Here is a 14,438-nt window from a genome sequence, read left to right on the forward strand (position 1 = left end):
TCTCTGTGGCTTCAAGACTACATAGCTTTGTTTTGAATTCTGCAAATGTTATCTTGTCCTTATTGTGTGCTACATGTATTGCAAATGGCTTAAAACTTTCAGCGCCGTAATGGCTGTCTCCGCCCTGATGATGTAGCCTGTAATGGTCTCACTGCTCGTCTTCTGAGGCGATGTCAGCAGGGTGTATAGGTTGATAATGTGGGGCTTCCCCTTCCTGGCATAGTACTCCCTCAATATCTTTAAAGCATTTCTTGCATTGTCAGGTGCATCTCTCATAATTAATGAGAGGCTTTTATCATCCAAAAGTTGAATCAGCTCGGCGTACGCATCTGCGTTCTTCTTACCGTCTGCCACTACCTCATCTTGACCATTGGGTTCTCTCAGAACCGTATCCTTTAATCCTAATAAATGCAAATGTCCCAGCACTTTAGTATCCCACAGTTTGTACTTCGTTTCATCTCCGTCAAACATGAGTCGAGGCAGCCTGCTTGCTCCTCATGGATCCATGATGCTATCTATTAGCCGTTAGCACGCTGTCCGTCGCGACTTTCTACCGGCGATAAAACATCAAAACAAACTTCCTGAGTTGCTTCTGGGCCCATAACCTGTTGAGCATCGCAGCTTCACCAGTGCTGAACCCGGGGAATAATCTCACAGAGGCAATGATACTCTTTAGCCATTATGACATCTTTATTAACACTCATCACGATCTTACACTTTCTCTAGTCGCGGCGGGGAGAACTCCAAACTTCTTCTTTTTTTCTCTCTCTTTACAGACATAACAAGCCTGGGCATGTCCTAAACAAAATGTGGTGTCACAACATGAGTTTCAGGCTTGTGACTTGTGACCCACTGTGGTGAAAACAAAACACTACACCTCATTAAACTGCATTACAATCACATATCACATATTGTAACAACTGAGTACATTAAATAAAAGAATATCTCTTAACAATCTCCTCATGTTTCACCTGTGCCCAAGCCAAATTTCCCGGAACACCTCCAGCTGGCAAACTTTGTCCCCTCCCGGTTTCTCAGAGACCCTGATCCCACATCACCATCGATTTCATCACTGACCTCCCCCCTTCACTAGGTAACACAACCATCATGGTAACCATCAACTGCTTTTCCAAAGCCCTCAGACTCATTGCATTACCTGGCATCCCCACAGTGTCCTAAACTGCAGAACTGTTGTTCCAGCAAGTGTTCCATTATTATGGTCTCCCTGAAGATATTGTCAGTGACAGGGGCACACAGTTCACTTCACGCTTCTAGAAGAACTTCATGGAGAGATTAGGAGTGTCGGTGAGTCTCACATCTGGATACCATCCTCAGTCCAATGCCCAAGTCGAAAGGGCAAATCAGGAGATTGGCTGTTTCCTAAGAATGTTCTGTATGCGCAAGCAGGAGGACTGGGCACACTTCCTCCCATGGGCTGAGTATGCACAGAACTCCCTCAAGCACTCGGCAACCCAATTAACACCATTTCAGTGCATACTTGGCTACCAGCCACTCCTGTTTCCTTGGGACGACTCACCCAACCAGGTTCAAGCCATAGAGGACTGGGTCTCCTGCAGCCAAACAGTTTGGGAAGAAGTACACCAACATATTGAAATGGTCAATGCCAAGTACAAAGAGTATGCGGACAAACACAGAGCAGAAACACCCATATACAATCCAGGGGACAGAGTATGGATTGCAACCAAAAATGTCCAAGAATCCAATTCCTGCAAGGAATTACAACCAATATATGTTGGGCCATTCAAAGTCACAGAGCACATCAATGAAGTGTTGTATCAGCGAGAGCTCCCCCCTCACAGCAGACTATCACCCACGTTTCATGTATCCTGTTTGAAACCTGCTATCCTGGGCCCTCTTGCTGAAAACACACCCAGCCAGGAGCACCCAGCCCTCAACCTGGAGGATGAACCCATTTACCAGGTCAACAAGATCATCAACTCTGGATGACAAAGAGAGCAGATCGAGTACCTGGTAGATTGGGAGGGTTACGGACCCGAGGAACAGAGCTGGGTTCCCACCAAGGGCGTCCTTGATCCACTTCTCAAGTAAGAATTCCATGCCACACATCCTGACAAACCTACACCCAGAGGTAGGGGTTGCCCTAGAAAATCTGTAGGTCCCAGTGGTAGCTCCTTGGGGGGGGGACTCTGCCAGTAAACCTGCCGATTTTGACCAAACTACAAACATGGACTCTATGAACTACACTTCCCAGAACTCACAGCACCCTCTGTCTCCTGACTATTAACCACAGCTGTCACTCATCACCCTATTAGTCCCTCTGCCTATTTAAACCCCACTCTCACACCACTTCACTGTGAAGTATCGTTCTGCCTTTCCCAGTGCTTACCAAGCCTTGTTTATTTCTGACTGACGCACATTTTCTCGACTTTAGCTTCTCCTTCTTCATTTACTCTCTTGCCTCTCCTCATTTGCCCTGTTTGCCATTCACCCAACCATTGCTAGTTCTTCGACCCTGATTCACATCTCATGTTTTGGCTTATTCACTGTTTGCTCTGCACTCCTCTTCTGCGCATATGTCCATAAGTGCCTGCACCGTGATGCTTACATACATTTCAAAATCATTCAAGTATACTGCAAATAATAATGGTGAGAGATTTTCTCCTTGTCTGACACCAATGTTACAATCAAAAAAGTTAGATAAAGTTTTGTCAACTTTTACACATGACTTGGTGTTTTCATACATATTGTAAATAACTCTTATAATATTTCCATTTATTCCATATAATATCATTTTTGACCATAGCAAGGCTCTGTCAATCAGATCGAAATATTTTTTGTAGTCTACAAAGGCACAGTAAATACATTTTCTTTTGAACAAGTATAAATCAACAAGTGAATTTAGCATGAAAATATGGTCGAGGGTGCAATAGCCATCTCTAAAGACAGCTTGTTCATCACCCATTATGCCAGCACCCTCTATATACCATGTTAGTCTATAGTTGATACAAGCAGTAAACAGTTTTCCAATAAAACTCAATAAGGTTATACCACAGTAGTTTTCAGGATCATCAATATTTCCTTTTTTCTTATACAACGGTTTAATAATACCAATACGCCATATGTGTGGGACAAAGCCTGAACTTAGTACAACATTGAAAAGTTTAACAACAATAGAAAGAACATTCTCAGGACAGTATTTCAAGTATTCATTTATGACATTATCAATTCCTGAAGCTTTATTGTTTTTTAGCTTCTTCACAATAATCTTAACTTCGTCTAAGACAACATTTTTATTGATTTCAACATTTATGGAGTGGTCAATTTTTCTTGGATCAAAGGATCCAGCATTTTCTGTTGTGTTACTCTCTAATTGACTGAGTTTTATAAAATGAATCATGAAGGTTTGTAATGCAATATTACCTATTTTTTCAACTGATGAACTGGCTCTGTTTAATCCCAGTAATCTTTTGGTTTAGTGCTCTTAAGATTATGAAGTGACTTATTAAATTCCTTTTTATAATTCCTAAAAACTCTTCTGATACTGCGTTTATAATTTTTACTTTCCTTTCTAAGCTGAGCTTTGGCTTCTTTCGTTTTTACTTTTTTTTAGAGTGTTCTTTACTCTTATGTAGTTATCTCTTTTTGATTTACAGTTGGCATCAAACCATGGTTTGTTTGTAGACTTACTATTATAGTTAGGGTTTTTAGTCTGGCTAGTGCTTTTACAAATACCAATTTTTTTTTAGCTGGATCTATATAGAGTTTACACAGATTTTTACTAATATCATCCACATCGTGTTGAGTAACACAGTCCAAGTTTATAGAGTCTAACAATGAATGAAGCTCATTTATATTATCATCAGAAAATGCTTGAAAATACTCATTTGCAAGCTCAGCCTTCCCTTCCACTCATTTGCAAGACCAGCCTTTCCATTTCATCATTTCTACTGATTCAACACTATGATCAGTGTCTACATTGTTTTCTACCTTTTGCGTAACATTTTTCTCAAAATCCAAAGTGATATAGAAAGGACAATGTACATCACAGAGGCATTTGTCAAAAGTACAGTTAAGTCCATAAATATTTGGACAGAGACAACATTTTTCTAATTTTGGTTCTGTACATTACCACAATGAATTTTGAACAAAACAATTCAGCTGCAGTTGAAGTTCAGACTTTCAGCTTTAATTCAGTGGGTTGAACAAAGTGATTGCATACAAATGTGAGGAACTAAAGCATTTTTTAAACACAATCCCTTCATTTCAGGGAATCAAAAGTAATTGGACAAATTAAATAATTGTAAATAAAATGTTCATTTCTAATACTTGGTTGAAAACCCTTTGTTGGCAATGACTGCCTGAAGTCTTGAACTCAAGGACATCACCAGACGCTGTGTTTCCTCCTTTTTAATGCTCTGCCAGGCCTTTACTGCAGCAGTTTTCAGTTGCTGTTTGTTTGTGGGCCTTTCTGTCTGAAGTTTAGTCTTTAACAAGTGAAATGCTGCTCAATTGGGTTTAGATCAGGTGACTGACTTGGCCATTCATGAATATTCCATTTCTTTGCTTTAATAAACTCCTGGGTTGCTTTGGCTTTATGTTTTGGGTCATTGTCCATCTGTATTATGAAATGACGACCAATCAGTTTTGCTGCATTTGGCTGGATTTGAGCACACAGTATGTCTCTGAATACCTCAGAATTCATCCGGCTGCTTCTGTCCTGTGTCACATCATCAATAAACACTAGTGGCCCAGTGCCACTGGCAGCCATGCATGCCCAAGCCATCACACTACCTCCGCTGTGTTTTACAGATGCTTTGGATCATGAGCTGTACCATGCCTTTGCCATACTTTTTTTCTTTCCATCATTCTGGTAGAGGTTGATCTTGGTTTCATCTGTCCAAAGAATGTTCTTGCAGAACTGTGCTGGCTTTTTTTAGATGTTTTTTAGCAAAGTCCAATCTAGCCTTTTTATTCTTGAGGCTTATGAGTGGCTTGCACCGTGCAGTGAACCCTCTGCATTTACTTTCATGCAGTCTTCTCTTTATGGTAGATTTAGATATTGATACGCCGACCTCCTGGAGAGTGTTGTTCACTTGGTTGGCTGTTGTGAAGGGGTTTCTCTTCACCATGGAAATTATTCTGCGATCATCCACCACTGTTGTCTTCTGTGGGCATCCAGGTCTTTTTGCATTGATGAGTTCACCAGTGCTTTCTTTCTTGCTCAGGATGTACCAAACTGTAGATTTTGCCACTCCTAATATTGTAGCAATTTCTCGGATGGGTTTTTTCTGTTTTCGCAGCTTAAGGATGGCTTGTTTCACCTGCATGGAGAGCTCCTTTGACCGCATGTTTTCTTCACAGCAAAATCTTCCAAATGCAAGCACCACACCTCAAATCAACTCCAGGCCTTTTATCTGCTTAATTGAGGATGATATAACGAAGGAATTGCCCACACCTGCCCATGAAATAGCCTTTGAGTCAATTGTCCAATTACTTTTGGTCCCTTTAAAAACAGGGTGGCACATGTTAAGGAGCTGAAACTCCTAAACCCTTCATCCAATTTTAATGTGGATACCCTCAAATGAAAGCTGAAAGTCTGGACTTTATGTCCATGTCCATTATATAACTATAACTTGAATATGTTTCAGTAAACAGGTAAAAAAAGAAAATTTGTGTCAGTGTCCAAATATATGGACTTAACTGTATCTACACAGAAATCTGATATTCTTGGAAATAATTCAGGTGACGTTATTATGTAATCTACAGTACTTTTGCCTGTTGTATTATAGCAAGTATAGTCACCAACTTTCTCATCATTACCAAATCTGCCACTCACAATTTTTAAGTCATAGGTTCTAGAAGAAACAAGAAACCTTTATTCGTCACATGCACACTTCAAGCACAGTGAAATTCATCCTTTGCGTTTAACCCATCTGAAGCAGTGAACACACACACACACAGAGCAGTGGGCAGCCACACCAGAGCGCCTGGGGAGCAGTCAGGAGTTCGGTGCCTCGCTCAAGGGCACCTCAGCCCAAGGCCGCCCCACGTCAACCTAACTGCATGTCTTTGGAGGAAACCGGAGCACCCAGAGGAAACCCACACAGACACGGGGAGAACATGCAAACTCCACACAGAAAGGCCCTCACCGGCCGCTGGGTTCGAACCCAGAACCTTCTTGCTGTGAGGCGACTGTGCTAACCACTACACCACTGTGCCGCCCAGGTTAACAAGATTATACCAATTATTGTTTGTAACTTTCTCTACATTATATCTTTCAGTGCTTAGACCTAGACTCTCTAATTCATATTTTGATGTGTACAAGTCATAATTGTTAAGGTCGATACCACCTTCTATTGTTACAGCATCATCAGCAGTTAAAAAATCATTCAGACAAGCAGTACGAGAATTAAAATCTCCAGCTAATAAGATGGAAGCATTATGTAACACAGTTAAATTCAAAATGTCTTCCTCAAGTTGATCAAAAACATCACCAGAGTGGTATATAGAGCTTCCTTCAGTATATAAACACTACCCACAATGAGTTTTTTTTACCAAATGCTTTTTCATCAATTACAATCCATAGTACAGATTCTGCAACAGAGTTTTCAATGATGGTACAGTGAATGTAATGGCAGTTCTTAACAAAAACACACAGACCATGATAACCACCATGTTTGCGATTATTTGAATGTTTAACAATAGGAGTATATCCAGTCATATCATTTTCATTTAAGTCATCACAATATATTTCAGAAAGACATTAAGGCATAAGAATGAAATATTGACATTATTTGTTTTTTATAGTAAGTATGGTCCAGGCTGATAGCATTAAGAATTGAGGGGTCGGGCCTGTCCTAAAAGTCAAAGTATATACCTAATGCTTGGATTTTTTCTTCGCCCCTCCCAATTTTGTATAGATGCTCAGGAGAATCAATAACTTTGGTTTGCTCTCATCCTTCTTCCATTATCTTACAAAAGATTTTACCATCAATTGTCCAACAACTTTTGATGTCTTTATCCTTTTGAGTACTCTCATAATCTTGCTTCTCATGTGTGTCAGGTCGTCGTCGATATAAACACCTTTGTACTCAACTTTTCCTTCCAGTTTATGCTTAGCTCTCATCAATGCTGCCTTCATCTGTCTCCTCACAAATTTGACAATAATGGTGCGTGGTCAAGTTCTCATTCTGTTCATACCCTCCTGGTTTTCATTACCATCTCCATTTTCATTTCCATTTCTGTTTCCCTTTCCATATCTGTTTGGTAGCCTGTGACTTGTATTAATGTCGACAGGTGAAATACCTGTGGCTACTTTTATCACCACATCAGTTGTGTTTTCATTTTCTGATTCTGCAATTCCGCAAATTTTCACATTTTCCTTTCGACTGTATTGTTCCAGCCTGTCAAGCTCGAACGAGTGTTTTTGTGTCTCCATTTTTAACTTTGAGATCACGGTTTTTGTTCTGCGGGTCTCCTCTTTCAGAGAGTCAATTATCTGTTTCGTCGCACTAGCAACAGCAGCATTCACAGCTGCCATGACAGACTGAATGAGTAGAGGTTGAATCGCTGCTACAACTTTTGATGCAATATCTGTGACTTGGCTGTCAATGCTAGAATTCTTTCGAGTGCCATGAGGATGACCTTTAGCATTTTGGTTTTGAGAAGGTTCACTCACCATTCCCTCCAATGCATTTTCAATGTCTCTCTTAAAATCAAAGGCAATTTCACTGGCTTCTTCTTCATTAGATAAAGCACCAAATCTGTTGGATATAGCTGCCATTTTAATCCATTTTAAGCACTGTGGCGGTTGTTTCAGAATGGGAGCACAACAGAAATGCATCCAGGTAGCAACTCACCAAAGAAAGTCACACTCCACATACTTGTCATATATGATCCACATACTTTTGGTATATTGTATAGGTGGGATATAGTCTGTTTTTTGTTTTTTTTTAGCTTTGTAGTCAAAGTTGTTGTAATCTGAAGCAGTGGGTACAGGAAGCCAGTGGGAGGATCATAGTAATGGGGTAATGTGGGAGATCTTTGGAAGGTTGAAAACAAGTTGTACCACTGCATTCTGGATTGGTTTCAGAGGTTGGATGGCACTCAGAGGCAGACCCGCCAGTAGTCCAGTCTCAAAATGACAAGGGACTGAACAAGCACCTGAGAGCCTGTGGCACAGAAATGGACGAATCCTTCTGATGGTGGACCCAGCATGGGCGAGTGGGTTTAGTGATGTGAGGAGAGAGGGACAGTTAGATTGTCCAGAACTACAGTGATGTGCAGTGACAGATTCTGAAACCTTGACATAGAGCTGCATCTCCACAGAGATACAGCAGCTGAAAATGACAGTTTAGCCACTCTGGCAGTATGAACCTTCTAAATAATGGCTACACATGCAGCTTCTGTGGAGGGTGCTACTTTGAAGCCATCAGAATCACTGATAGTGATCAGTAGTTGCTGATGTTTGAGGTATCCAGATTGTGTTTCTTTAGGCTAGGAATCATCATTGACTGGAGTCTTGAATGTAGCTGGAACAATTACCAGATGCACTAGAATATAATAGTGGTGATGAGGAGAAGGGTTTTGTGAGATGTTTTGGAGCATTGTGTCAGGGATGGTGTCCAGCAGGCAGGTGGTGGGATGCTGGACAAGATAATCTGCAGGATCTCTTCTGTAGAAAGAGGGGGAAATGTGATAAGGAAAGAGGATGAGCAATTGTGTAGCATAATAATTGGGGTAGGAGGGAAATATGGGCGGATTTTCCTCATCTCTTCATTGAATTAGGCCATAAGCACTCAGAAAGAAGGGTGAAGGATGGTAGAGAAGAGAAGAAGAAATGTTAGTTGATGTTAGACTCTTAGTTGAATCCTGTTGGTCCTTCAGTGCTGCCCGAGGTGAGTGTGGTGGGTCCTGGTCTGAATAAAGGCAGAATAAAAATCACTCGTGAACAGAGTGAAGTCATTACCTAACCAGGCCAGCAGAGGGCTCCAAAGTGCAGATCCTGATCCATCATCATTCCTTTACCCGCCAACATTTTGAGGTTTGGAGCTTTATTAGCATATTTATTGCTGCTTGATAAACAACACAACACAATATTTATGCTACACATCTTTTAACACATTAGTTCTGAATAGTGGGATCACTGAACATAAAATATTCACGTTTAAAATGTTAAAGATTGACAGGTAAAAATAAACATCTACAGATTTTTTTTGTAATTACATGTGAGTGAGCGAGACATGTGGATAGATAGCAAGATGGACTGACAGTATAATAGACAAGCAGTGGGACAAAGACAGACAGACAGACAGAAATTGAGACATGGAGATGGACCAGCAGACAGACACTGAGTGGAAGAGTGAGACACTGTGTTTCCACCTCAAGCTTCCTAATGAGACTTTATTTTTTTATTATTATTATTATTATTATTATTATTATTATTATTATTATATGGATGTGTTATTTTGGGTGAAACTAGGAGAATGTCTTGGTCTTTGAGTTTTGTCACTAAAAATCAGCTCTTAAGAGCAAATGCACAGAAAAATCGAGCAAACGGTGGCCACAAGTCAAAACCTAACCTACCCTGATTTTGAGTTTGTAGGTAGATATTGATGAGTTCTTGAAGGTTCTGGGGTTTATTTTTTGAAGCAAATCAAATTTTGTGAAAAATTTGAGAATTTTGATTTCGCCATCCTGCGGGCCAAAAATAAGGTAAAATACGCAGGTCCCAAAACTTGGCTCGCAGAGTAAAATTCTGGCTTCTGATTACTCACTCAACACCATATTTGTTTAAACCACATATCAAACACTTCTCATCTCATCTCATTATCTGTAGCCGCTTTATCCTGTTCTACAGGGTCGCAGGCGAGCTGGAGCCTATCCCAGCTGACTACGGGTGAAAGGCGGGGTTCACCCTGGACAAGTCGCCAGGTCATCACAGGGCTGACACATAGACACAGACAACCATTCACACTCACATTCACACCTACGCTCAATTTAGAGTCACCAGTTAACCTAACCTGCATGTCTTTGGACTGTGGGGGAAACCGGAGCACCCGGAGGAAACCCACGCGGACACGGGGAGAACATGCAAACTCCACACAGAAAGGCCCTCGCCGGCCACGGGGCTCGAACCCAGGACCTTCTTGCTGTTAGGCGACAGTGCTAACCACTACACCACCGTGCCACCAGGTGATTTACTGGCAAACGAAAAATCAAATTTTCTTCTCGGGCTCACTTTTCAAATGAGTTCAGATTAAGGTTATACCTTCTGGAGATGTCATATTTTAGCAATATTCAAAAGTTATGCTGGCTTTTTGGCCGAGAGGTTAAAAAAATTACACCCGAATCTGATGGAATTCAACGTAAATGAACTAGAATGTGACCATTTGGTGACCCCGCTGTGTGATGTTGAAACTCAAACTGATTTATTTAAAAAAAAAAAAAAACGCTACAGCTCAGAACGAATATCATGCTTTTTAACATGTTTGAGGTCTGAATGAAAGCTTACCAGTACTAGTTATTGAAATTCTGTGCAATCTAATGGTTCTACAAACACATAAGTAGACGGCAGTTTAGTGAAGACTTTCTGCTCATACCGAAATGCCAAAACATCCGCTTGAATACTTGCTGATATCAAACACTCGTCAGAAACTGTCTTCAAAGCCGTAGATGAGAAATCTGCATTGGAATTCCTTAAATAATAAGCAGACAGTAGTGTAAAACTCCATTCTTTGATTAGGATTTGAGTCTTTGCTTGCAATCTGTGCAATCGGTGATTCTGCGGGAGCTGTCAAGAATTCAGTGAACGGTAGCTGATAAAGGTTCAATTCGAAATCGAAAGAAGTTTCTTTAGGCTTTTCTCAGCATTTTATAGAACTTGCCAAGTGTGTTCTTTAGGACAGAAAATCTATTAAAACTCAAGTTCTATAGGAAATCTATATTTGAACATTATTTATTGGCTTGGTGTTTTTGTGTCTACCCAAGAATATTTCCTTTACATGACGGTGGTGGCACCACTGTTGGATAAACCATACTAAAGGAACTGGAGAGAGCCCAGAGGACCCCAGACCATGTACAGCTTGCTGGCATGCAATATGATTTGTCTTTTTGAACTTTAGGTTTTAAGTATGACTAAAATGTCATAACCATGTCATGAAATTTCAGTGCCTCAGCCAGTTGGTTTCAACTTAACTCACCTGATCACCAGACTTATTTGGAGGAGGAAGTAGGAATTATTTTTAAATACAATATGGATTTATTAACAAACAGGAGCTTACATGTAAGAGATGCACAAATCATGAAATGATATTGTTATTAAATAAAAATAAGCAAAACAACAAAAACACAACTAAAAATTGGTTACAGTTGTAGGTTTATTTTTCTTTGGGAAAATATGGTCATTAATAAATTTATACATTTCATACTAGTTAAAACTTCACACCACCTGCAGTAACTGCATTTTAGTGGAAATAAACCACTGCATCGATCTTGATGAGTGTGAATCCATTAGCCGGATGCACAGTGACCTATCTTAAAATATTTAATAATTTTCACTCCAAAATATACTGCAAGTATGTGTATATTGAGGTGACAGATTTTAGGGACTGATCAACAGTGCAGCTTGCATGGAAGAATGCCAAAAGAACCTGTAGCAATGCAGAACTGCTGGGTCTGTGGAACTGGTCCAAAGGATCTGCTCTATAGGATTGTTTTTCTATAGAATGTGCCTATAGAACTTTTTTACTATAGAACTTGGGTACTAAAGTTCTCCATGATTTCCGTTAAGTTTTCTATAGGATTCCTATACAAGATTTTTAGCAGGGAGAAGAAGAATGTGTTGAAATCATTCTCATGGCTCGAGCACAGAGATCATTCAGAGGAACACATTAGCTGACACAGCAGGTGTGTGAAGCCGAGTTCATCCTGAGTGGGAGAGACGACTCTGTGTGTGTTTACAAAGAAACAGTGACCATGTAGAGAGGAAGTTTTATAAATAAATTATATTTTGTAGAAAAGTCTTAATGTCTCCTGTGTATGGATGATTTTGGAGCACTCTGTATTAATAATAATAATAATAATAATAATAATAATAATAATAATAATAATAATAATATTGGTACCCCTCAGCCCTCCCTTACGGACATCTATCACTCCTGTCTCACCCGCAGAGCCATCAGCATCACTGGCGACACCTCCCACCCTTCACACTCACTCTTCAGCCTCCTGCCCTCAGGGAAAAGGTACCGGAGCCTCCGGGCCCGCTCCACAACACTGCTGAACAGCTTCATCCACCAGGCTGTCAGGATGCTGAACTCTGTCCACTACCTACCCCCTCGCCCTGGACTGTAACACATTCATTTACACAAGAACTCTATCTCATCCGTTTGCACATCACACTACAATCATTTGCACTACTGTTCATATTCACCTCATAAGCTGCTCTTCTAAGCACCTTCTCCGTTACAGATATTGTACTGTATTTGCACTCCAGCTATTTTGTACATTGTTTGATTTGAGTGTATTTTTATCTATCTATCTATCTATCTATCTATCTATCTATCTATCTATCTATCTATCTATCTATCTATCTATCTATTTTTTTCTTTATATAAATATTTTTTATCTGATTTTACAAGTAAGGTGAGAGAGAAACGGCCTTTCGATTCTCCTATATGTCCTGGATATATAGTGAATTGACAATAAAAAAATCTCTGGATCTTTGAATTATTATTATTATTATTATTATTAGAAAGAAAAGAAGAAGAAAGCACAACTTTATTCATCACACACTTGTGAAATTTCCTCTCTGCATTTAACCCATCTGAAGCAGTGAACACACACATGCACACACGTGAGCAATGAGCGCACACACACACCCAGAGCAGTGGGCAGCCATGCTAGCAGCGCCCGGGGAGCAGGTGGGAGTTCGGTGCCTCGCTCAAGGGCACCTCAGCCCAATGCCGTCCCATATTAACCTAACCGCATGTCTTTGGACTGTGGGGGAAACCGGAGCACCCGGAGCAAACCCACACAGACACGGGGAGAACATGCAAACTCCACACAGAAAGGCCCTCGCCGGCTGCTGGGTTCGAACCTGGAACCTTCTTGCTGTGAGGCGACAGCGCTAACCACTACACCACCGTGCCGCCCATTATTATTATTATATACTTTAAATTTTTAAGTTGGGGTTGTAGACAAGATTTACTCTAATTTATTGATTTCAATTATTTTCATTAATTGTTTTGTTTATTATTTATAGTTTATTAATGTGTTTTGTGATATAAATGCACATTTGTTCATGACACCACAAAAACACAGAGACTAAGCAGTGCACAGACATGCAGACAGACATGCAGACAGACCTCCGGAAACACACGGAGGGAATTTAAAGGCTGCCTCCGAATCTCTGGTTTCTAGTGCCCTATTCAGGGAGCGGCACAGCGACTTCTCCTGCTGGTGGATTCGGGGCGAAGCCCAGTGCGTAGAGAGGGGGCGGGGTTTAATCCTGACTCCGCCCCTAGCGCGGTGTCGAACAGAGAGAGTGAGACGGGCAGTGAGACGGTAGAGAACCGACACCGGCACCAGAAGGAGCACTGCACACGCGCACACCGCAGGAGCACTCACTCACGCGCGCACCGGGGGATGACGGGTTGAGGGATTATGCTCGGTGCCGGAGCGGGGTGCTCGCGCTGCGCAGTAGGGCAGGTGTGTTACCTGTGGCGGGCTTCCCGCTGTCTTCTTCCGGCTGCGATCAGAGCCCCGCCGCGCGAGCGCCGCTTTATTCCCGGGTAAAGGTGCGGCTCGGGTTCGGGCAGCAGGAGCAGGAGGAGCAGGAGGAGCAGGAGGAGGACGGATACCGCCTCCGTCAATACCGACAGTACAGGCGGGAGACAATCGGGCCTGTGTTCGTCACATAAACAGCCTTTATTACAGTGCCTCTGACGCAGCGCGGAACCGGACCCAGCAGGAACCGAACCGGACCGCGGCCATGGCGGTGTCACAGCCGGACCCCGAGGACCATCATCCCCCTCCTCGTCCCCCTCCTGCGCCTGAGAACGGCTTCGTGACCCCAGAAGCTCCGTCTCCAGGGCTGATGTTGTCGCGCGTGGACGGCTGCGTCCTTCCTTTCCTGGGCGGGTTCGGCCGGTACCAGAAGCAGCTCGTGGTGCTCACGTGGATCCCGGCTCTGTTCATCGGCTTCAGTCAGTTCTCTGACAACTTCCTGCTTGCGCAGCCGAACAGCACGTGCCTGTGGCCCATCACCGGCACCAAGGCGACCGGGCACGAGACCACCACCGCCGTGACCCCCGTCATGACCTCCGCTCCGGGTTCCGCTGACGCGCGTCACAGCGGCGCGCGAGACCCCGAGTACTGCGAGTGCAGCAACGAGACCTGGACGCACGAGCTTCTGTCAGGACTCTCACAAAATGTGGTGACGAAGGTAACACGCG

The 14,438-nt window shown here is 42.2% G+C and overlaps 1 protein-coding gene across 1 annotated transcript in view; it reads left to right on the plus strand.

Moving 5' to 3' along the window:
• Positions 1-13,434: 13,434 nt before the first annotated feature.
• Positions 13,435-14,438, plus strand: part of slc22a23 (solute carrier family 22 member 23) — a 98,310-nt gene continuing 97,306 nt past the window's right edge. The window contains exon 1 of the mRNA XM_060917458.1: positions 13,435-14,428. Within this exon, the coding sequence (XP_060773441.1) occupies positions 13,976-14,428 (453 nt within the window). The 5' untranslated portion in view covers positions 13,435-13,975. The remainder of the gene's footprint in view (positions 14,429-14,438) is intronic.

Source organism: Neoarius graeffei, chromosome 1 (genome assembly GCF_027579695.1).
Source record: "Neoarius graeffei isolate fNeoGra1 chromosome 1, fNeoGra1.pri, whole genome shotgun sequence".
Lineage (NCBI taxonomy): Eukaryota > Metazoa > Chordata > Actinopteri > Siluriformes > Ariidae > Neoarius > Neoarius graeffei.